Raw genomic sequence first — 23,863 nt, forward strand, 5'->3', positions numbered from 1 at the left:
AAATAAATTGTTGTTGTTATTATTATTATTATTATTATTATTATTATTATTATTATTTTCTACTCTGCCCATCTGGCTGGGTTTCCCCAGCCACTCTGGGCGGCTTCCAACAGAAGGTTAAAAATACATTAAAACAGCAGTCATTAAAAACTTCTCTAAACAGGGCTGCCTTCAGATGTCTTCTAAATGTCCAAGGCCTCGTGGGGCCTCATGTGCAACTTCATGATTTCATGATGTTATATTAGGTTGTGTGCCACTGGGCATCCATAATCTGTCAGCACCCCTGTGTCCTGTTCTGGGTGACATATTTTAAGGAGAAGATTTATTACTTTTAATACATCCAGAGGAAGTTGACCAAGAAGGTGAGTGGTCTTAAAACCAAGTTGTGTGATGATGAACAGTTCAAAGAGATAGATATGCTTAGCCGAGCGAAGTTTAAGGAAAAACTTGATAGCTTTCTTCACATATCTGAAGGATTGAACATAGTTCCATGCGAGAGCAGAGCTAGAAACAATGAGTAGAAACAATGAGTAGAAACAGCAGGTTCATGGATGCTGTAGAAGCAGCCTGCATTGCCAATCTTACATTCAGGATGACCTCCCAAATCCCCTCCAGCTATAAGATTTTACCATTCTTTTTCTCAGCATGGGCAACCAAATGGTTCAAGGATGACTGCAAGCAAGGCTTGTAGGGCAACACCCCTCTCCTGCTGCTCCTCAACAACTGATATTCAGTGACTTAGTGCCAATAATGTGTCTGGTAGCCACTTATAGACCTGCCCTTTGTGAATTTAGCTTATCATCAGATAGTGAACTCAATTCTCTGAGTGCCAGCACAAGATGGTGGTAGCAGATTCAGGGGCAACTCCAAGATGGGAAAGTCCTAAGAAGCAAAAGAAAAAAACAAAATACCACCTCATCACTCAAAAAAACCCCAATGAGGACTCAGCATGTTCAGTGGGCAGGGAATGCTGTCTGATGGGGGGAAATATGATGGAATATCCTGCAAAAGAGCAGGAGAGACTATTTGGAAGCATGAACAGTGCGAGCATGAACATACCACTGTGGCGGGAAGGTAAACAGCATTTCCGTGCACTCTGGCACTCGTCACGGTGTCCCGTTGTACCAGAAGTGGCTTAGTCAAGCTGGCCACATGACCCAGAAAAGCTCTGCAGACAAACACCAGCTCCCTTGGACTGCAAGTGAAGATGAGTGCTGCACTCCCTAGTTGATTTTGACTGGACTTAACTGTCCAGGGGTCCTTTACCTTTACCTAGTAGGTGTATATCTAATTGCAAGACATGAGAGGAGCATGATGGAAAGGAAGCAGCAGTCACTGGTAATCTTATTGTCTTGCCTTCTTCCTACTGCTAGTCATGAAACAGCTGTTTCTTTATCATTTCCATCATGCTTTCTCCTTTGTTTGTCTTACAGTTAATCATAAATGAGCCAAGTCTTGGCCCCCCATAATGAAACCCTTGCTCCAGGACTATACTAGAAGGCTATTACACATCATGGGATGTGGGTGGCGCTGTGGGTTAAACCACAGAGCCCAGGGCTTGCTGATCAGAAGGTCGGCGGTTTGAATCCCTGCGACGGGGTGAGCTCCCGTTGCTCGGTCCCAGCTCCTGCCAACCTAGCAGTTCGAAGCACGCCAAAGTGCAAGTAGATAAATAGGTACCGCTCTGGCAGGAAGGTAAATGGCATTTCCGTGCGCTGCTCGGGTTCACCAGAAGAGGCTTAGTCATGCTGGCCACATGACCCGGAAGCTGTACGCTGGCTCCCTCGGCCAATAAAGCAAGATGAGTGCCGCAACCCCAGAGTCGGTCATGACTGGACCTAATGGTCAGGGGTCCCTTTACCTTTACTTCTATTGTCTCACTTCATTCAGGAGGGATGGTGGGGCAGTGAGGAATTATGCTCCAGTGTCCAAAGAGGAGAAACTCAAGCATCTCCTGCCCCTCTGCCACCATCTACCATGATAATAGAGTTTGGATTTGATATCCTGCTTTATCACTACCCTAAGGAGTCTCAAAGCAGCTAACATTCTCCTTTCCCTTCCTCCCCCACAACAAACTCTCTGTGAGATAAGTGAGGCTGACAGACTTCAGAGAAGTGTGACTAGCCCAAGGTCACCCAGCAGCTGCATGTGGAGGAGCGGGGAAGCGAACCCGGTTCACCAGATTACGAATCTACCGCTCTTAACCACTATACCACACTGGCTCTAATGAGCTGTTGGCATCAGGGCACATAATACTGATAGCAAAATCCTTGAAAGGATAAATACAAATCTGCCTCTCACCATTCTATAATCCTTCTCCATTATTATTATAAACATTTAACTACAATACTAAGAATGATAGAACTTCTTTCTTCTTTGGTGATCACTCATAGCCGAATAAGATTGTCTTCCATAAACACGGTTTTAACAGTGAGTCCGTGAGTGACTGTGGAGGCCAATTCTGGATCCACACGTCCTTCCACAGTGGGGACATTGGTTTCCAGGTGGGAGTTGATCAGGGTGAGGGTTTGCCAAGCGTGCCTTCCACTTGTGTCCTGGGTTCGAGCGTCTTCAAAGTTTGAGTGTCATGACACCTTTGGTAAAGGCTGTTCTCCAACTGGGGCACTCGCAGGTCAGTGTTTCCCAGTTGTCAGTTTTAGATTTTTTAAGATTTCCCTTGAGACAGTCTTTAAACCTCTTTCGTTGACCACCAGCACGACGCTTTCCATTTTTAAGTTCGGAATAGAATAGTTGCTTTGGAAGACGATCATCAGGCGTGACCAGTCCAACAAAACAAAATAAAAAAATTCCTTCCAGTAGCACCTTAAAGACAAACTAAGTTAGTTCTTGGTATGAGCTTTCGTGTGCATGCACACTTCTTCAGATACCATGCACACGAAAGCTCATACCAAGAACTAACTTAGTTGGTCTTTAAGGTGCTACTGGAAGGAATTTTTTTATTTTGTTCTGACTATGGCAGACCAACACGGCTACCTATCTGTAACCAGTCCAACAAAGTTGATGTTGAAGAATCATTGCTTCAACACTGGTGATCTTTGCTTCTTCCAGTACACTGATATTAGTTCATCTGTCTTCCCAAGTGATGTGTTAAATTTTTTGGAGACACCGTTGATGGAATCTTTCAAGGAGTTGGAGATGGCATTTATAAGTGGTCCACGTTTCACAAGCATATAGTAAGGTTGGCAGTACAATAGCTTTGTAAACAAGCATTTTGGTTTCCCTGTGAATCCCTCAAACACTCTGCACTTCAATTGGGAGAAAGCTGCACTCACACAGCTCAGGTGATGCTGGATTTTGGCATCAAAGTTGGCCCTTGTGGAAAGATAACTGCCTAGGTAGGAGAAGTGATCAATATTTTCCAACGTTACAACATTGAGTTGGATTTGTGGTGCTGCAGAGGGGTTATTTTGTACTTGTTGGTGTAGCACTTTGGTTTTTTGGATGTTGAGTGATAGGCCAAGCTTTTCGTAAGCCTCTGCAAAGATATTTAGGATGGCTTGGAGGTCATCCTCTGAGCGTGCACACACTACGTTGTGTGTTCTATGAAGTTCTATGACGGAAGTTACGGTAACCGTACTCTTTGCTTTCAGCATGCTCAGATTGAAGAGCTTTCCATCTGTTTGATATATGATTTCTACTCCGATGGGGAGTTTGCCTTTGACAAAGTGTAGGATCATGGCAATGAAAATAATGAATAGAGTTGGGGCAATAACGCAACCCTGTTTAACACCTGATTCCACTGTGAATGGTTCACTTTGAGAGCTATTGTTATCTGCAATGTTGCTGTCATGTTATCATGGAGGAGTCGAATGATGTTTACAAATTTAACTACATTTAACAACAATACTAAGAATGATAGAATTTACTATAAGAAGGGGTAAACTTAGTGTGCGCTTGACTAGGACTAGGGGGAGATGGCTTTGAAATCACACACAGCCATAGGTTTCACTGATGTGGTTCAGTAACACAAACTCTCTCTACCTCAGCCTTGTAAGGATGTTATGGGGAAGGGGGGAAAAACCATGCAGAGCACCATGAGTTTCTTGGAAGAAAGAATATTACTTAAGATTAGAAAACAGAGTGTCAGAAAGGTGCTTATATATTCTCAAATTACACCCTCTAACAAAAAACATTTAATATTGTACAATTTTCAGTCTCCTGAAAACAAAACATCACAAATCTCACTGAGTTTTTGAAGCACCAAAAAGGCTTTTGATGGTGCAATTTCTTTTAGATTGTCTTAAGAGCTTCAACTTTGGGGAAGCTTAATTAATACAGATTTTCTGAATGACAATTACCAAAACAAAACTAAGAATTAATGGACATAGAATCATAGAGTTCAAAGAGACCACAAGGGCCATCGAGTCCAACCCCCTGCCAAGCAGGAAACACCATCAGAGCACTCCTGACATATGGTTGTCAAGCCTCTGCTTAAAGACCTCCAAAGAAGGAGACTCCACCACACTCCTTGGCAGCAAATTCCACTGTCAAACAGCTCTTACTGTCAGGAAGTTCTTCCTAATGTTTAGGTGGAATCTTCTTTCTTGTAGTTTGGAACCATTGCTCCGTGTCCGCTTCTCTGGAGCAGCAGAAAACAACTTTTCCCCCTCCTCTATGTGACATCCTTTTATATATTTGAACAGGGCTATCATATCACCCCTTAACCTCCTCTTCTCCAGGCTAAACATGCCCAGCTCCCTTAGCCGTTCCTCATAAGGCATCGTTTCCAGGCCTTTGACCATTTTGGTTGCCCTCCCCTGGACATGTTCCAGTTTGTCAGTGTCCTTCTTGAACTGTGGTGCCCAGAACTGGACACAGTCCTCCAGGTGAGGTCTGACCAGAGAAGAATACAGTGGCACTATTACTTCCCTTGATCTAGATGCTATACTCCTATTGATGCAGCCCAGAATTGCATTGGCTTTTTTAGCTGCCGCGTCACACTGTTGGCTCATGTCAAGTTTGTGGTCAACCAAGACTCCTAGATCCTTTTCACATGTACTGCTCTCAAGCCAGGTGTCACCCATCTTGTATTTGTGCCTCTCATTTTTTTTTGCCCAAGTGCAATACTTTACATTTCTCCCTGTTAAAATTCATCTTGTTTGTTTTGGCCCTGTTCTCTAATCTGTCAAGGTCATTTTGAAGTGTGATCCTGTCCTCTGGGGTGTTAGCCACCCCTCCCAGTTTGGTGTCATCTGCAAATTTGATCAGGATGCCCTTGAGTCCATCATCCAAGTCGTTGATAAAGATGTTGAATAAGACCGGGCCCAAGACAGAACCCTGTGGCACCCCACTAGTCACTCTTCTCCAGGATGAAGAGGAACCATTGATGAGACCCTTTGGGTTTGGTCAGTCAGCCAGTTACAAATCCACTGAGTGGTAGCATAGTCAAGACCGCATTTTACCACCTTCTTTACAAGAATATCATGGGGCACCTTGTCAAATGCCTTGCTGAAATCAAGGTAGGCTACATCCACTGTGTTCCCTTCATCTACCAGGCTTGTAATTCTGTCAAAAAACGAGATCAGGTTAGTCTGACATGACTTATTTTTCAGAAATCCATGCTGACTATTGGTGATCACAGCATTCCTTTCTAGGTGCTCACAGACTGTTTGCTTAATGATCTGCTCCAGAATCTTCCCTGGTATTGATGTCAGACTGACTGGGCGGTAATTATTTGGGTCCTCTCTTTTCCCCCTTTCGAAAATAGGGACAACATTTGCCCTCCTCCAGTCTGCCTGGACTTCGCCTGTTCTCCAGGAATTCTCAAAGATGACTGCCAGTGGTTCTGAGATCACATCTGCCAGTTCTTTTAATACTCTTGGATGCAGTTCATCTGGCCCTGGAGACCTGAATACATCTAAACTAGCCAAGTATTCTTGTACTAACTCCTTAGTTATTCTGGGCTGTGTTTCCTCTGCTGAATCATTTGCTCCAAATTCTTCAGGTCGGGCATTGTTTTCTTTATCGGAGAAGACTGAGGCAAAAAAGGCATTGAGGAGTTCAGCCCTTTCTGTGTCCCCTGTTTGCATTTCACCATCTTCTCCTCTGAGTGACCCCCACTGTTTCTTTGTTCTTCCTTTTGCTACGAACATACCCATAAAAACCTTTTTTGTTGCTTTTAACCTCGCTAGCAAGCCTGAGTTCATTCTGTGCTTTAGCTTTTCTGACTTTGTGTCTACACGTGCTGGCTATTTGTTTGAATTGCTCTTTGGTGGTTTCCCCCCTTTTCCATTTTTTGTACACATCCTTTTTTAATCTTAACTCAGTTAAAAGTTCTTTAGATAGCCACCCTGGCTTCTTTAGGCATCTTCCATGTTTCCGTCTCATTGGTATTGCCTGAAGTTGTGCTTTTACTATCTCCCTCTTAACAAACGCCCAGCCATCATGAACTCCCTTTCCTTTTAGTATTACTGTCCATGGGATCTCACCCAGCACTTCCCTAAGTTTTATGAAGTCGGCTTTCTTAAAGTCAAGAAACTGAGTCCTAGTATGCTTGGCTGCTCCTTTCCGCTGTATAGTAAACTTCAGAAGAGCATGATCACTCGCGCCTAATGATCCTTCCACTTCTACCCCACTAACCAGGTCATCAACATTGGTTAGGACCAGATCTAAAATGGCTGTTCCTCTTGTTGCTTCTCCCACTTTCTGGACAATGAAGTTGTCTGCAAGGCCAGTGAGGAATCTGCACACTGCAACCAACATGCTAACATGTTGCAACAGAGTTTGGAAAGCTCTGTTTTATGATATATGCTTAGCTCATGCAACAGACCAGCTTTCAATAATCTAGTGCTTTCCAGATACTTTGGACTAAAACTCTCCATCAGCCCCAGGCAGCATGGCCTGTGATCAGGGATGATAGGAGCTGGATACCAGCCACATCTGGATTGCACCAGATTGGGAAAGGCTTCAACACATGGTGCAGGCAGAGGTGACAATATTGAAATCCTTGCCTCTACATATGGGAAAGTGGGGCTTTTGCCTGCAGAGATCCCCCAGGTTCAATCTCCAGCATCTGTCAAAAGGGATCTCAGGAAGCAGGGCTGGCAAAGAGCTCAGCCTGAAACCTAGGAGAGTCTCTGTTAACTGGGACTGCTCAAGCCACTGATCACTGTATGGCCCTTCTTCTTTCTAATGGAGCTAATAATGTAGCATCGAAGGCAAAAATGAAAAACATAGGTCATGGCATATATGCATCTAATACAGCATTTTCAAACCTTTTACCTTCAATTAACTCTTTCCAAATTCCATTGTTTGTGAACCGAAACTAAGCCAATGACAGGGAACCTATGGCCCTCCAGACACTACAGTCAGCCTGGTCAATGGTCAGGGATGGGCACTGTAGTCCAGCAACATCCAGAAGGCCACTAGTCCTCATCCCTGCTCTAGGCAAACACTTCATTCATGCTGAGCAATGCTAATGCACCTCACTGGTGCCATGAACTAAGCATGCACCCTAAAACATATCCAATACTTTCCTGTGGCAACAGACTGCTAGAGAAGACCAATGATGCTGGACAAACTGACTTTCAAATAAGTACAGTATATAATGACCCCCCCCCAAAAAAAAATCTCATCACCATCACAGACATATAATGAAGAAAAGGCAGATAGGGACTACACAACAGCCAAATCATTTTAGTGTATTGATTGCTCAAAGGAGATGAAACAAATAACATACAGCTCTATTTTAGTTGTATTAATACAACTTGTGCATCATTTCATGGTCACAAAAATAAAACCCTAATGTGTTAGTTCTTTTGCTTCAAGGTTCTGCACCTCAAACATGAGAACTTGGAAAAAAGCTTTGGTCTACAGGTGTCATTAAGATGAACAGCAAAACAGAATGAAATGTTTTCTATTTTTCTACCCTCATAAGTGTGTTGGTACAATCCAATTTGCAAACCCACCTCAGCCGTCACTGGCTGAGGTGGGTTTGCAAATTCACCCAGAAGTTCACCCAGGAAAGCTGATTCTAATAAGGCTTAAACAGGTACCAACAATATTGATCACTCTGGGCTGGTGCTGCTCTTGGACCTGTAGGAACTGGGTTTAAATCTCTGCTTTAGCCAGCTTCATTTCTGCTTTTGCTTAACAGACATAATAGTCACTTGCATCTTTGAGGGTTTATTACCATTATTTAAGGGTACCATCTACTGTATTGCTAATCTTCTGTTTAAGCCCTACTGAAATTAATGGGAGCTTCAAACAAGTTTATGGCCCACTTGCTGGTGGATTGCAACCCAATCGTGCATCCAGAAGGGTGGTGTGTGTGTGCTTTCTCACTGCATTTGATCCCCACAAGCCACTTTCTACCTCTGGGCTGGTTCCATTTTTTGGCCTCCCTGTGCAACAGGGACATGGGTGAGGTCAGCACATACTGCCCCATCCAAAATGACTCATGAGGAAAGACCAGTATGAGGTTCTTCTCCACTCCATCACTGCCTTCCTCTCCAAGCAACATCTGTAGCATTTTGTTACACACCACATCCTAAATTATGTGTGTCCTATATACAACATCACACCAATCACAAGTCTGCCTATGGATATTAAATAAAGCTGCTCAAATTGCAACACAGGTGTAGTTCTGCCAATCCAACTCCAATCAGCAGAAGAAATGTGTAGTCCAAAGTTGTTCCAAGTACCATGTGCTGAAGAATATACACCTCTGAAAGAGGAGAGTATCAGATGCAAAATGTCTGCTGAGAAGAGGGTGCAGTGAGAGAATGCAGCTAACTATAGGGCTGTGCAGGAAATTCTCATGTAGTATAATCTCATGTAGCAAGAAGTAGCAAGGCACTTGATTATTTTGTGCATCTTGTGAGTAAGTGAATACACAGAGGTCTGGGGGGCAGAACTTCCACAGTCTCGCCATCCTGATGTGATGGAAGAGCTCTGCTGGGGATCTCCCATCCCATCCAGCTGCAACCCCTCCACCTGGTGACATGATGTATTACACACCATCTGCTTCAGAGTTGGATGATGCTTGCTAGCATGCCACAACCATGCTTTCTGAGGCACCTCTGCTGTCACCAGAAGGGGCATCATGGTGGTATGTCCTTTCAGGATGGGTGAAACTGCAACAAGGCTGACACTGAGCTGTGTATTTTAGAACCTTCCAATGTTTCTTACAGGATCGCTAACACTACCTTGCAAGCCTCTCCCTCCTCTCCCCTTTTTTCACCCCATTGACCTGTTCCAATGTTTCAGCACAGAGTTCTCCAAACTTCAGGAGCCCTTGGATGCAGGAGCCCTCAGCATGCAGATCTGGGGCCCACCTTTTTAACTCTGATCTGCAACATGAGGCTCATTTTAATTAACTATATCTTACCCTCTCTTCCCCAGCTCTACATTTTTTATTTTGAAAAGAACAAAAATATTAATAATGGTGGAGTGCTGCAGGCGCAACCCACCTTGAAATGCTGTCCGACAAGTTGAAGGGCAATGCTTTATATTTGCTTGTCACAATGTATGAAGGGAAATGTGGTTCCAACTATGCCTCCCACGATGGATGGCACCTCCCACCATGCATCTCTGACCACTGGGGAGTGAAAGCTACAACCTACCAAGGCACTTTGTGTCTCTACAGAGCAAATCAAGAGACATGGTAGGAAAAACATTCATCAGCCCAAGGGAAACAAGGACATTTCTGACTTTCCACATCGAAACTGGGCATTGCAATCTCAGCACAGACAAGGCACAAAGAAAGGGGAGGGGAGGGGAATCAGGATTCCACAAAAATGAGATCTGAAACTGTCACCAGTAAAAAAATTATATAAAAATAACTGGAAAGGTCTGAAACGTACACCAAGATAAATGGTTTGTCTGACACAGATAATCATTGTGCTGTAGTCTGCAAGTCTGGCCTCCATTTTTTCAAGGACTAACCACTCTTGCTTCTTCCAGAACATATAGGGCTCCCTGTAGGAGCCAGTACCAATTCTTCAAAGAATAAAACTTCTCTTACACAACTGAGTATGGAAAGATCTCACCCACACCACTTCCAAAACAGAGGGTGGGAGAGGTGGGTGATGGCACAGCTATGTAAACCAAACGATTTCTGTTGCAGGCTCTGCATGGCAGAGGGAGTGGAGCTTGCCATTATTGCTTTGCCACAAGGTGTGATGAAAGATGTGGACCCCACAGTGAAAAGCGAGGGAAGCAACCCATAAACCCTGAGAAAGGGAAAAGCCCTCCCCGCCTCATGCCACACCATGCCCTCCTGCTCAGCCCCCTTCATCTGTGCCCCAGCAGGGTCATAGTTCATCACGGGCTGTGCTGTCCAGAGGGGACTGGAGCACATTAGAGTTCTTGGCTTCACTGCTCAGCTCCTGCTGCTCCTTCATCTTCTGGGACTTGGCCCGGTCCCAGTCAGTTTTGATGTTCTCATTGTTCCACACCACAGAGGTTTCCGTGTCGCTGATGTAACCATCGTCTCCTGTGTAGTGCGTTGGGAAGACTAGCAGCGGTTCTACAGAGAAGGCCAGCAAGTTCCGGTTCTCAAAGTGCTCCATATACTCAGAACTGTAGGAGAACAAACATCAATGAAAAGAGCTGCTTCTGGAGATACATCTCTGCCACACGTGTAAATCAGTCAAACAACTAACTGCACAAAAGTATGACTCCTGGAGTTACATGAGGCAAACCATGAACCCCCTTTGAAGAGAAGGAATGCCTTCTCCTCACTAGCTAAGTTTGTCTTAGGTTTCTGACGAGCTAGAAAGATGAAACTTCATAATTTCACTTTTCGGTGAATACAAGGGTCTGCTGTACAAATATCTTCTGCTAATATAACTTTCTCCACTCATCTTGCTTATTTGGACCAGGTTTCCTCAGTGTTAGATATTTTTTCACATTCTTGTCTTCCTGTGAGAGAATCAGCTCCTTGGGCAGCTGTTATGTTCTAGAACACTCTAGATTCTTCCAGCAGAAACATATTAGAAGCTGTGATATGAAAGCTAAGAGCTAAATTGCACCTTAAAGGTCAGTTATGGGCACAACAACGGAATGTCTAGGTGTGCTTTTTTTATAACAAGAATACATAGCTGAAAATGAATGAACTGCAACTAAAATATTATGTTCATTTTTCACATGGTCTAGTCCTTCCCCTGCCCACCCCCCCCCCCCAATATTCTTAAGAGGGTCTCTTCACCAGTGTTCAGAGTAGCTGGAAAGAGGGAGGCAGAAAAAGGTCCTCCTTTCCTTCCGCTCTACAGTTCTAATCTGAAATCTTAGGTGCAGTACTGTGCCCAGAGCTCAGAAACTGCTTGTGCTGATGAAATTCTGTATCTCAAAATGTGCCTAGAACAATGGGAGTTTTGAACATTGTTTAGGAGAGAGAGTGAACCCTACCTAGAGTGAAGGCTACCTAGGCAAAAGCTACATAAGATTCCACAGAGAATTGATTCCTACCTTCTCAAAAAGTACAATCATCTAGCCCAGGAGTTGCTAATGCAGTTGCTCTTCAGATGCTTGGACTCTGGCTCCCATCAGCCCCAGCCAGCCTGGCCAACAGTCAGGGACGATGGAAGTTGCAGTCCAGCAACCTCTTGAACTGGCTACCCCTGATCTAACCACACTGAGGGAAATCCACTTCAGCTGTCCAGTGTTTTTGACTTCAGATAAATGGCATGGCCAAAGAAGATAGAAACCAACTTGGAACAAGTCAAGGGAGCAAGAGAGCAAAAACCATTTTCCAAGCAAGAAATGCCAGGACAGAACCTACAGTTGAGACAAAAGCAAAGGTGTCCATGCCAAACTAAAGAGGAGGTGTGCGACAGGACTGTGGAAGGAAGCTCAGACACGGCCATCCTTCTGGCCCAACAGGCTGCCACTTGAAATCCTTCTGTAAATCAGGAGGGCCTACAACTATTACCTGCTGCCTTGTGATACATATTTGGGAGAAGAAAAGGCTCAGGAGTAAACCCTACACAAATCTGGAGTGGAGTGTACTGGATGGCGCCTTGTATGCCTCCTTCCAGCAACTACTGCAGGCCAGCTGGTGCCAAACGTCTTGATCTGCTTTCCTTTGAACCACATCAGCGAGGCCAAGAGGTCTTGTTGCCTGGACATCCCAGGTCCTTCATACACACTGCCCAGGTGTGTCCCAGGGAGGTCACTTCAGTGCTGCTAATATAGCAAAAGCAATGCAGGAGGCAGCAGTTGTCACAAGACTCTGCAGCTAGAGCAGGCCCTGGCCATTTGACTTCCATTGTCTTGAGACAGATGAATGCCAACAACTTCTATACAACAGAAAACAGCAAGGGACTCCTCTCTATCTCCCTCTTTTAAGAAGCTACATCTCATGTGCCAAGGGTGTGTTAATAATCAAAGCACCCTGCTCCTTCCTGCCCAAGGCCACAGGCCCCTCTTCCCCTCCCAGCCCCAACCTTACACAGGGTGTTTGTCAAACATGACAGGTAGGAACTCGTCCACAGGCAGCATCTTGGAGAGGGGCTGGGCATCCAGGAGCTTCTGGGCCCCCTGGAGGGAGATGATGTAGGCCAGGGTCCAGTAGGAGTAGTCCGCTTCCACCAGATTATGGATGTGGGGCACGGCTTTCTCAGGATGCTCCACTTGCATGCGCTTCCGGCCAATGTAACTAAAGGCAAGCAGAGATTGAGATCATGACACTTCTTCCCTTTGAATCACATGGGGGCTGTCAGGACTGGTCGTTGTCCTCTTCCGATCTCTTCCGTTCTTAACTATTCTTCCTCAGAGTCACTTCTTTCAGATACCTTGAGAGCTCTGCTTCTCTGTGACCAGCCACCCTCAAAATGGCAAAGGCACCCTTCCCTTCATTTTCCCACTCTTTTTCCTAACCTCCTGGCTAGAGCTGGCCTGTATCTCCCCTCCTCCGAATCTGAGCTAGAACTTAACCCTTGCCTTTCCTGGGAACAGCCGGTCCCTCCCTGTTGTTCCTCTTGCTCCCTTCTATTAGATTCACTGCTCTCCTTCCCCCCTTGGGGAATGCTTTCTACCTCTGATAAACTGAAAACTTCTAACTCTTCCCTGACAGGGGCAGCCTGCAGGCAGACCTCCACTGCTCTCCATGCAGCCCCCAAGCCCCAGGGCGCCCCCCCCGGCTGCTCAGCCACCAGCCATCAGCAGGGAAAAGGTTGCTGTCCCAGCACTGCTAATGGGGTTCCTGGCAGACAGTGCTGCAGAGATTAAAGTGTGAGTGTGTGAGGCAGGTGAACAGGAGTGAAAGGCATGGGGGAAACTAGGTGCCCATGAGTGTGAATGGCAGGGCAGATATCATAGAATCTTAGAGTTGGAGGGGACCCTGAGGGACTAACCCCCTGCAACGCAGGAACCTCAACTTAAGCATCCATGACATATGGCCACCCAACTTGTGTAAATGTGAAAGGGAGCAGGGAGAATGTTGGTCCCTTAACTCCCCGCTCCTGCCCACATGAATCCCCCAGAAGCAAAAATGTTGCCCAACTCTGCCATACAAGATTCCCCACTGAAGGATGCTTTTGCCAAGACTTCCCGCTGCCTGAGTCAGCACTTCCGTACTTACATCAAATCCCAGTCCAGGCCCTCCTCTTCTAAGTCATAGATGAGGTTCATCATGCGTCGCTTAAAAAAGATCTCGAAGCGCAGGTCATCCTCAAACACCACCGACTTCTCCAGGCCTCTCTCAACAACCTAGCAAAAATCAGCACATGTCACTGTTTATTGATTCATTTATTTAATGAAAATATTTCCTTCGTGTTTTTCCACTAAGGTGCTCAAGGGGTTAAATCTGCTCTTTCTTGGACCAAGTTATTTTTGGCTGCTTGGCTTGAGTTTGATGGTCACAGAGAGGGGCAAGAAGTCATGCAGGGGACTGATGAGACACCCCCCCCCCCAGCAACTGGTAGCTCTGCTGGGTCTGGACCAGCCTTTCCCAGCCTTTTGTCTTTCAGATACTTCAACTCTCATCAGTCCCATCAGCACAACACCTGGAAGACACAAGGATTGGGAAGGCTGGTCTAGAAACTTGCTTTTTTATTTTTAAAAATGAAAGCTTGTATTCTCAGAAGGCGGATGATATTCTCAATGCCACATTCGGCACTCTTTTTCTGCAGTCTTTCAGAACCACAGCATATACAAAGCCCTGTAAGATTGTATGTAGCTCTGCCTCCCAGAGCAGGGAAACAAAACTGGCATTCAGATTTTGAGTGGCAAATATTCCCTAAAGGTCCCTTTCCTTTCTAGATCATCACACCATGAATGTTTTCCATATTCTAGCTGATGTAATAATCCAATGTGCCCAAGAGGTGGCAGCACATACTAAAAATGCAGTGAAATCCGGTTCTAAGGGATTCCTTCCTGCTGCTTTGGAAGACTGCAAGCAAGCAAGGCCACACAGCAGACCCCAAGTCTGGCTCCTGTGCCAAAATAAGGCCAGCATCCTACTAGTGCCAGCACAACAGGGACCGCTCTGGAATTCTGTGTAATACTAAAGCCCCCATGTTTCTCCACTGATGGAAATTGGTCCAATGCATATTGCTTCATCTCCTTTTATATCTGTATCTTGGGCCAATAATACAATAATACAATTGTTGCCTAAACTGAACCATTTTCACCCATTTCAAAAAGGATGAGGAGACCAATGGAAGGTTGCAGATCTGCATCTGTAGAAAGGCATTTCTGTTTCCAGATCTTAGTCACTTCCAGAAAGCTAATCTGCAGCATTCAATAGGCTCCACACAAAAGGAAGCTACTTACGTGAGTATGCAAGAAGGCCAGAGAAGGCACTGTGTTTACCAACTACCATTTTAAAACATCCACTCACTGAAATCCCGTGCCACATTAACACAAAATTCTGCAACACAAAATGCTGAATTCTGCAACCTGTGTGGATTATGTAAATTAGGCATGGAATGGTACACAAGCCCCACACACTTTCTGGAAATCTTATAGTGGGGATGGGATACCTGTGGCCCTCCAGATTCCCAGCAGTCCCAGTCAACATGAGGAAATGGATTATGGAACTTGTAGCCCATCATCACCCCAGAGCCACATGTTCCTCATCCCTGTCCTACAGAGAGATCTCTCAACCCCATGGGCCACAAACTTTGAAGCCTAGCTAGGAGGACTGGAAGCTTGCCTACTCCCCCAATGAAAGGGGAGATTCTTTGGGAACTGGATTCTGTGCCAAGTACTGTGTCTTGCAGTCCTTAACTGCTTGTGCAGAACCACACATATACACCTGTTTTGAAAGTTTCATGGTTGGGAACAGATGACCTAATCTCCTGAAAAGACAGACTATGCCTTGCTGTTTGACCTAAACATAATTTTTGGATTTGGTTTGTGGTATTCAAGAGTTCAGTCCCAACTAAGTCGATCTCATAAATGTCGTTTGGAACGCTAGGCACCTTTCCAGTTAGGAGTTTGATCTGGCCTTCCACAAACTGTCATGCAGATCTTTTTTGGTTGGAAGATTAAATAAAAAGAGTTTGTTTTAAGAGCCTCTGCGTGTTCTATGTTGAGCTTAGTTCTTGTCGCCATTTCACTTTGGTACTTTGGTGTTCTGTTAGTGCCTGCTTGTTATTAACTGATAAACTGTGGACCTCTTTGGATAATTGGGTTATTTGAGAGGCAATACCTCTAATTTGTTGAAAGATATGCTCAACCGTTCTTGAATTTGGAGTTAATTGGGTGCTCTCCCTACTTGTTATTCCTTCCTCTCTTAGAGGCACAGGGTCAACTTGCCCCATTGTTGGATTCAGTATTCTCCCCATATTCATAATCATCTTTAAGGAGAGAAAACGGTTTTTTTGTTGGAACTGTAAAAGCAGATTTGTTAAAAAAAGTCCTCCATTTTAGATTGTTTGGAATCTAATTAGATTGGCGAGAGAGCTGCTTCCTCTGGGTCCCTGTAGCGTTTACTAGCAGGCATAGTGTTGCGGTGGGGAGTAAACAAGGAGAGGTTTCCTTAACCGAAGAAGAGAGAAAAAATAGAAAGTGCTCAGTTTGTTCAATTTAAGAGCTTCTCTGTGAGGTGACTGCCAGGAGTTCCAGGAACAAAGTATAAAAGGGAGCTGGCAGTTAATAGCTAGCAGCTGGTGGCCTGCCCAGGATGCTTCACAGAACTTGCCCTAGGTGTTTCTCATAGCATAGATAAGAGGGTGCTGATAGAATCCCAATAGGTTGGTAAGTTTAAAAGTAGAGAAGTAAAAAAAAAGAAAAAAGGAAATATTACTTCCCTGGGTAGCAACCAGCGCTAATTACAATCCTGTTATCTGCGGAGCTTCGAAGCCTGCTTGCCAAGCCGTTGCCATCTTGGAACCGCCCCTGAATAAATAATTAAAAAATGGCCGCTGTTTGACATGATGAGCATCACTTACCTCTTGCCAAACCTTATAGTGGCTGAGGAAGCAACCCAATTCCCCCTTGGTGAGTGGACGCCCATGGTATGGGTCCTTGTAACCTGGCAACATCTTAATGCCCAAGGCTTCCACCTGGCTGGTGTTCATTGCTCTGAGGACAGATGGAATGAAAGAATAAAGGACAGTCAGTAGAACACAAGCTATTCATGAAGAGAGCGGCAGAGATACATGCCAAAGATACATGGCTGTGTGATCTAGGGTGAAAAATAATGCAGAAAGAAGAAATCAATTCTCTTTCCCTAGATCAACTTCTGTTGGCAGAAGCTTCCAGCCAGCGCAGAGTTCTTCACTGAACAGAACAGAAAAGCAGTCAAGCCCAAGAAGCAGGGTTGTGTGCCACTCAAAAGCTTGCCTCCTTCTTTCTACAGCCGCTGAAGTTTCTCCAACACAAGATTTCACTTCCCCTATTATTTCTTACTTTCTGTGAGCAATTTGGCAGCAACATCTTTTGCTCAGTGCAAGCGAAGATTAAACAAGGAAGATAAAGAGCACAGGGTGTTGTCTTTGGGCAGATTAGTTTCTGCTTTGGCCACGACTGGCCGGACATCTTGGGGGTCCCAGGCAGAAGACCCTTCATGTCAAACCTGTTGCCCTAGAGCCTTTTTGACTGCAGATCCAAGACCTTCTGCAGGATGCAAAGCAGGGGCTCCAACCCCGAGCCACAGCCCCTCCTTTTAAATATGGTGAGTGTGAGCCCATTCCACTACAACACCATTGGGCCCCTATGTACACAGGATATTGGCATGGCTAAGGTCAAGCACCCTATTCCACCCTGAACACTCGCCCTTTTTGTCTTTGTCCCAGGCGGGCACTCACTTGCCATCCACAGCTTCAACCACTTTGCAGTCTATCTCCTGCTCATAAAGCGCCCGCAGCATCCGCTCCCGGCGGTCGGTCCGACGCTTCAGGTTAATCATGAAGACCTGGGAAAGGAAGCATTGCGGCGTCAAGAATGCAGAGTGATGGCACACTGTGGCAGAAAGGCAGAGGAGGGAGCAAAGCAGCGCCCCAGGCTTTGCCATAGCTATGCAGGCAACCGAAGGACATAGCGGAGCTTTGAGGAGAGTCAGAACAGACTCTGCATTACTTCAGAGTGTAGGCAGAAGATGCTGAGCTCCCTGCAAATGGCCAAGTAGCAAAGCAGGAAATAAGCTGGGCTGCAACCTTTTTGCTTGCAGGAAGTTTTCTTTTATGCAGGGGGCATTATAAAAGGGGATCTTCCTCTCCACACTTGCAACACACACCTGTAGTCTGAAGTGGTACAGTCCACTCTCATCCCCTTGGGATTCTGGCACCAGCTCTCTCATGTCTAGACATTTCCCCTATGGCACTACACTCTAAGATCTATCTGCAGAGCTGAACAAAGAAGGCTCCAGAAGTCAAAGAACTAGGGAAGTCTGCAACTTGGCTTTCAGAAGGCAGGATGACTGAAGGCAGCAGCATCACAGCCCACCAATGAAAAAGTCCCTCAAACTGCCCTCTACTAGGCAAACCCAAAGGAAATTGCCCAGACCCCATGGAAGCAGATGTACATGATGGTGGAGATGATGACAATCAAGGGTCAGTCAAATTCTGTTCTCTGCTTAAATCCTGTGACTTAGATTATGCCGTTCAAGCACATTCACACAGGTCTGCTTGTTTTTCCTTACCTCATCAAATCCCATCTTGTCCGGGATTTTAGGAGGCACAGATAGGTATCGAGAAGATTCCACTGGAGGGTTTTTAACTGTAGGGAAAGACAAAACTGGGTCATGCAGTGGGTCACGTGACCTGTCACCAGGTTTTCATTTAAGGAAAAGAAGAGCAGAGATGCATTTTATGACAAGCTCCCCCCAGATTCTTGGCCTCGTGTCAGATGCTGGGAAGGGCCATTGTTCGGCGGCAGAGCTTCTGTCTGACACACGGAAGATCCCAGGTTCAGTCCCTGCCATCTCCAAGTAGGGCTGGAAAAGACTCCCAGTCTGAATCCCCCTGGTCCATGAAGACATTTCTAAGCCACATTAATAAATCTGCACCCTAAATTTTGATGTGGAGGCACATACATGAATTGTTCCCCATGAATGCCCAGTGCACCACGTAGTCCTGCAGCACTGGGTCTCCCAAACTTCCTGCCACACTTGCCTTCCTCTCTGCCACACCCTCTGAGAACCACTAAGAGGTGTCTAGGTGGATTTTTAAAATGGATTTTCTTCTTAGCCCAAGGATGGGGATCTTGTGGCCCTCCAGATGTGGCCGGGCTAGAACCCCCTTCATCCCTGACCCCTGGCAGTGCTGGTAGGGGCTGAGGGGAATTGTAGTTCAGCAACATCTGGAGGGCCAGTCTAGCCTTAGCAAAATGCAATTTTGACTTCTCAAGAGCCCTAGGAAGACAGTTCACTCCCTCTGAGTTTACACTAACTTTGTAAATAGATCTCCAGGAAACCAGGCAAGGACATTTCAGAAAGTCCCTGCCCCTTGCCCTCTGGCTGCAAATGACAAGCATATGGGGGTGGTGGGAGACTAAAGTCCTTTTAAATTTATTTCCTTACATTTCTAAGGTTTCATGATTTTCTTTTCTCATCCCCTGGCCAATATTTTATCACTGTAGCTTAGGTTCAAGATTACCCCAAATATCTTCTAGTCAGATTCAAGGGTAAGTTGAAATGTGCCCTTGGCCATTTCCTGGAGGGCGGGTGAGGGGGTTTGGGCACAAGGCTGGCTCTCAGTGTGGGCTAGAAGCTTCGATGACATATCTTCCTCTAACTCCAAGTTCTCCCTTTAAAAAAAAGAAAGAAAAATCTTCCTCCACACAACCTTTTTCAACCACTATTTTCAACAAACTTGACTGTTCCACTCCTCACAGATACATTCCACAAGGATGAAAGTGTGCCTAACAGCAAAGGCAAGGTCGTCTTCTTCTTCTTACATGAATGTGCTTTTGCAGACGAGATCCTGCCCTGCCAAAGGAAAAGATCTGAAGGAGCAGCTGGGTGGGAGTTGGGGGGCAGGAATGTCTCTTTACCCTCCAAAGTCTTGTTTTTAGAAGGCTTCTATATTCAGACACCTGGCACTGCTATTTTACCCATGAAATGACCAGTGCTGTGCTTTGCCAAACAAAAAACAAAAATCAACCGCCATGTTTCAGCACAAAGAGGATGCAACTTTAAAGAACCAAAACCAGTTGTCCATAGCAGCAGAAACATGCCTGAAACAAATCCCACTCCACTGGTAAAGGCAAATGTTGAGAAACTAAACGTTTTCTCCCCAACACAGTACCTTTCCTCACGCAGAAAGGTTTTTGGCATGGCAGCCATGTACATTCTGAGGCAGTACAGTCCACCTCAAAAGCAGCACCCTTTAATGGGCTCTTGGGGCCCACGAGCCATCTGCTACTTACAGAAGTTTTGCCTTCGAAGAAATCTCCCAAGGGAAGGTCAGCACAGAGAATTCCCCTTTCGGTTAGCGAAAAACAAGCAGTTATTAATGAAAAGAGGGTGCACACAGAACTCTCCTACCTTCCACCTCAGTCACCTTCTCAAAGAGGTGACCATTTTGCCTTTAAGGGCAGTCAAATTTAGTGAAAGGACCTTTGTGTAGCTGCAGCCCTGTACAAAGAGCGACTGTGAATCATCCCCAAGGGATGGAGTCTAGCAAACTCCTCCAGAACCCAAAGGAGGGGCGACTGCTACACACAAGCACCATTGATGGCAGAGGCTGCTCTGAGAGGCTTCACACAGGCCATGCGGAGCTGGTCAGGCTGCCTTGAACTGGAGAAGCAGAAAGCATGAGCCAGGGCAGAAAGGCTCTGGCCCAATGTCCTGCAATTTCAGTGGCACTTTTTGCAGCATGGTCCTATGCATCCCTATGCAAAAGGAAGCCATGTTGATTATCATGGGAGGCCCTTCTTCATGTGCTCCTCTGCGAGAGGATGGTGGCCACATAAGAACAGGGTCTTTTCTGCAGTGGCTCCCCATTTGAGGAAGGCTGCCCTGGGGAGGTTTGCCTGGCACATTCGTTGCATATCTTTAGACAACAAGTAAACTGTTCATCTATAACCAGGTTTTAGGCAGATTAAACAATTTGCGGCCTTTCAAACTTTGTGTCTGGGCTGGGGTTGTTTTGTCTGTTACACTTTTATTTTTTCTGTTTTTATACTGTAAACTGCCCTGTGATGCTCAGATGAAGGGCAGAATATAACTTTTAATAATAATAATAATAATAATAATAATAATAATAATAATAATAATAATAGATTGATGATTTAGTGAGGTTTACTCCCAGCTATAGAACCTTAACCTTAAGTTGCTTTTGTACCTTTATATGCTGTCTTCACAGCAACCCCTGGGAGGTAGGCCAAATACATTTCCCCTTTGACAGCCAGGGAACACAGGCTGAGAAGCAAAGCTTTGCCCAAGGCAGCATCAGGAAGTACAGAGAGCAGGCTGGATCAGGCCAACAATGTCTAGTCCAGCATCCTGGTCTCACAGCAGCCAACCAGATGCCCATTGAGGGAAACCAGGAAGCAGAACATGAGCTCAACTGCTATTTGGAAGCCTTGCTGCCTCCACAATGGCCATCCTGGCTAGGAGCCATCAGCAGCCCTCTCCCCCCACCTCCATGAATGGGCCTAATCCTCTTTCAAAGCCATCCAAGTCAGTGATATGGCTGTCTCTGGGAGTAGCAAGTTTGACAGTGTGTTGTGGGAAGAAGGACTTTCTTTTAGTTGCCCTAAACCTTCCAACATTCAGCTTCAACTTTCCTCTCTCCACGATAGGAGACTCACCTTTTCTCTAAAATAGGCATCCTCAAACTTTTTAAACATGGGGCCAGTTCACTGTCCCTCAGACTCTGTTGGGGGCCGGACTATAGTTTGAAAAAAATGGTGCCTTCATTATACACCTTTAGGCGCCAGGCAAAAACGTTTCATTTTAGCCAGGCTTTGGGTTGATTTGATTGACATCCTATGCCCTTTTTAAATGTGGTTCTTTTTTTTGGGGGGGGGGAGATGTTATTGGGTTGTTTTTATTTTGCTTATATATATATAATTGTGGTTTTAGATTCCCGTATATTTCGCTCTATAACACGCACCTAACCATAACACGCACGTAGTTTTTAGAGGAGGAAAACAAGAAAAAAAAATATTCTGAATCAAATGTTGTACTAAACTATTTAATAAACAACCGGTATATCAGAATCATATTACAACCATGTAAAGTGAACAGCAGTCAACAGTGGCATTAAGAACCATCATCACTGTCATTAACTAATGAAGAGAGAATTTTAGGTTCGAGTACTCTTCTAGTCTTCTGTGAACCCCAAGAAATCACTGCTAGAGTCAGAATTTATGAAGTTCAGTTGCTCACAGTCACTGACATCACTTTCTTCACTATCTTCATATAAAATGTCATCTTCTTTTGCATCCAAACCATTGCTAATGCCACATTTTTTGAATGACTGTGCAACGATTTCCTCCTTCACCGAGTGCCATGATGTTTTCACCCATTCACAAACTTCCTCCCTTGGAAGAGGGAGGGAGGGAAGGAAGAGAGATGGAGAGCTCACATTTGTCCTAGGCAAAGCAGCCAACTCCTATGGGCCTAGGTGCCTTCACCCCCCCATTAAATATTTGAGGGAGTCATCCCCCACCCCCCATTGTGGTATGTGAGGTGGGGCTTACCTGGCTGCCCCCCAATATTTTTTGAAGTTGGAAGAGGGAGGGAGGGAGGGAGGGAGGGAAGGAAGAGAGAGGGGGAACTCACATTTGTGCAGCTGCCTTGCCTCAAACCGGAGCAAAAAGAGGAGGAGGAGACTCAGGGACACGAGCCTTGTAAGCCACTTTGTTTGAATTTACCGGTGAGGTGCTGGGGGAGGGACGGAAGGGGATGCCCTCTTTGTCCCTCCTTCTGGCTCATTGTAAAGAAAGCAGAGTAAGAGCCGCTTACATTTCTGTAAGGGAGAGCCATAGAGCAGGCAGACACTGAGAAAGAGAGGCTGTCTCCCTTTCCCCACCTTGGCTTTTACACGCTGCGTGCAGCTCTTGCCGGCTTCCGAGCTGCCTCCCTTCTCCCACCTCGCCAAAAAGCCATAGAGCAGGCAGACAGGAGGAAGAGAGGCTGTCTCCCGACACTCAGCTGTTGCTCAGCTGTTGCCGGCTTCCCAGCGGAGGAAGAGAGGCTGCCGAACAGCCAGCAAGAGCGGCTCCTCCTGCCTGCATTCGCTCCATAACACGCACACACATTTCATAGAATCATAGAATCATAGAATCATAGAGTTGGAAGAGACCACAAGGGCCATCGAATCCAACCCCCTGCCAAGCAGGAAACACCATCAGAGCAGTCCTGACATATGGTTGTCAAGCCTCTGCTTAAAGACCTCCATTTCCCTTTACCTTTTAGGGGGGGGGGGGAAACTGAGTGTTATGGTGCGAAAAGTACGGTATGTTCTGTGAACCGCCCTGAGACCTCCGAGTATAGGGCAGTATATAAAATAAATAAATAAATAAATAAAACCTCATTGGCAGCCCCAAATTCAACCCCTGGCATCCCCAGATGGCGTTGGGAGAGCCTCCTGCATGAAACCCCAGAGTGCTGCTGCCAGCCAGGGTAGGCAATACTGAGCAATGTTCTGGCTCGGTATAAGGCCTCTAGAGCTGGCTGCTTGTTGGGAGAGGCTGCCCATTCGCTCCGGCTTCGCCTGGGGCCTCTGCCTCCTGCCCTGCGGGGAGGAGAACGCTCTCAAGCTGCCATGGCGACCCAGGCACCATGCGGCCCCCCGCCTCTCCGCAAGGGGGCTCTGAGGACTAAGCGGCGTGGCTGCGCCTGCAAAACGGACAGTCCAGAGCCAGAGGGTCCGCGGTACCATTCCCCGGCTGGCGCCTCTGCCTTAGCGGGGAGTGGGCAACTGTAGGAAGGCAGAGGGGTCAGGAGCAAAGTTCCGCAGAACGCTTGAAATGCAGGAGGAGGGAGGGAGGGAGAGACACCTCTCTGCCTTAGCAGGAAACTACGAATCCCAGCATGCAATGCAGCCAGAGAGTATGATTAGGCTGAGCACGGAGTTGTAGCCAAATGCTTTTGTTGCGTTCAGTCAGAACGCTTTGCCGCCGCTTTGCTGCTCGCTGTAGGCCGCCTCCCCCCACCCCCCTTTGTTTGCCCCTGCCAGGCAGGCTGAGTTCAGGACCCTGGCGGGCCGGATCTGGCCCTCGGACCATAGTTTGAGGACCCCTGCTCTAAAACATCCTCAATGCTGCAACCTTTCTTCCTCGGGGAGTCGCTCCATCCCCTGGATCACGTTGGCAGCTCTTTTCTGAATCTTTTCCAACTCTACAACATCCTTTTTGAGGTGATTCTGCAGAATAATTCTGAGTCAGAAGAGAGCTTCAGAAGAGCTCTTGCGTATGGCACTGAGGCCCATCAAGTCCAGGACTCCCAGTGACCTGCATCCAGCAATCGCCAGACAGACACCTCTGGAAAGCCCCTGCCCCACGG

At 46.2% G+C, this 23,863-nt stretch overlaps 1 protein-coding gene across 1 annotated transcript in view; it reads right to left on the reverse strand.

Moving 5' to 3' along the window:
- Window positions 1-9,776: 9,776 nt before the first annotated feature.
- Window positions 9,777-23,863, reverse strand: part of COLGALT1 (collagen beta(1-O)galactosyltransferase 1) — a 32,510-nt gene continuing 18,423 nt past the window's right edge. The window contains exons 7-12 of the mRNA XM_079967823.1: window positions 18,050-18,126; window positions 17,217-17,323; window positions 16,359-16,491; window positions 13,544-13,671; window positions 12,413-12,619; window positions 9,777-10,542 (exon numbers count right to left, since the gene is read on the reverse strand). Of these exons, the coding sequence (XP_079823949.1) occupies window positions 10,275-10,542; window positions 12,413-12,619; window positions 13,544-13,671; window positions 16,359-16,491; window positions 17,217-17,323; window positions 18,050-18,126 (920 nt within the window). The 3' untranslated portion in view covers window positions 9,777-10,274. The remainder of the gene's footprint in view (window positions 10,543-12,412; window positions 12,620-13,543; window positions 13,672-16,358; window positions 16,492-17,216; window positions 17,324-18,049; window positions 18,127-23,863) is intronic.

The sequence above is a fragment of the Podarcis cretensis genome (genome assembly GCF_951804945.1).
Source record: "Podarcis cretensis genome assembly, chromosome: 2".
Taxonomy (NCBI): Eukaryota; Metazoa; Chordata; class Lepidosauria; order Squamata; family Lacertidae; genus Podarcis; species Podarcis cretensis.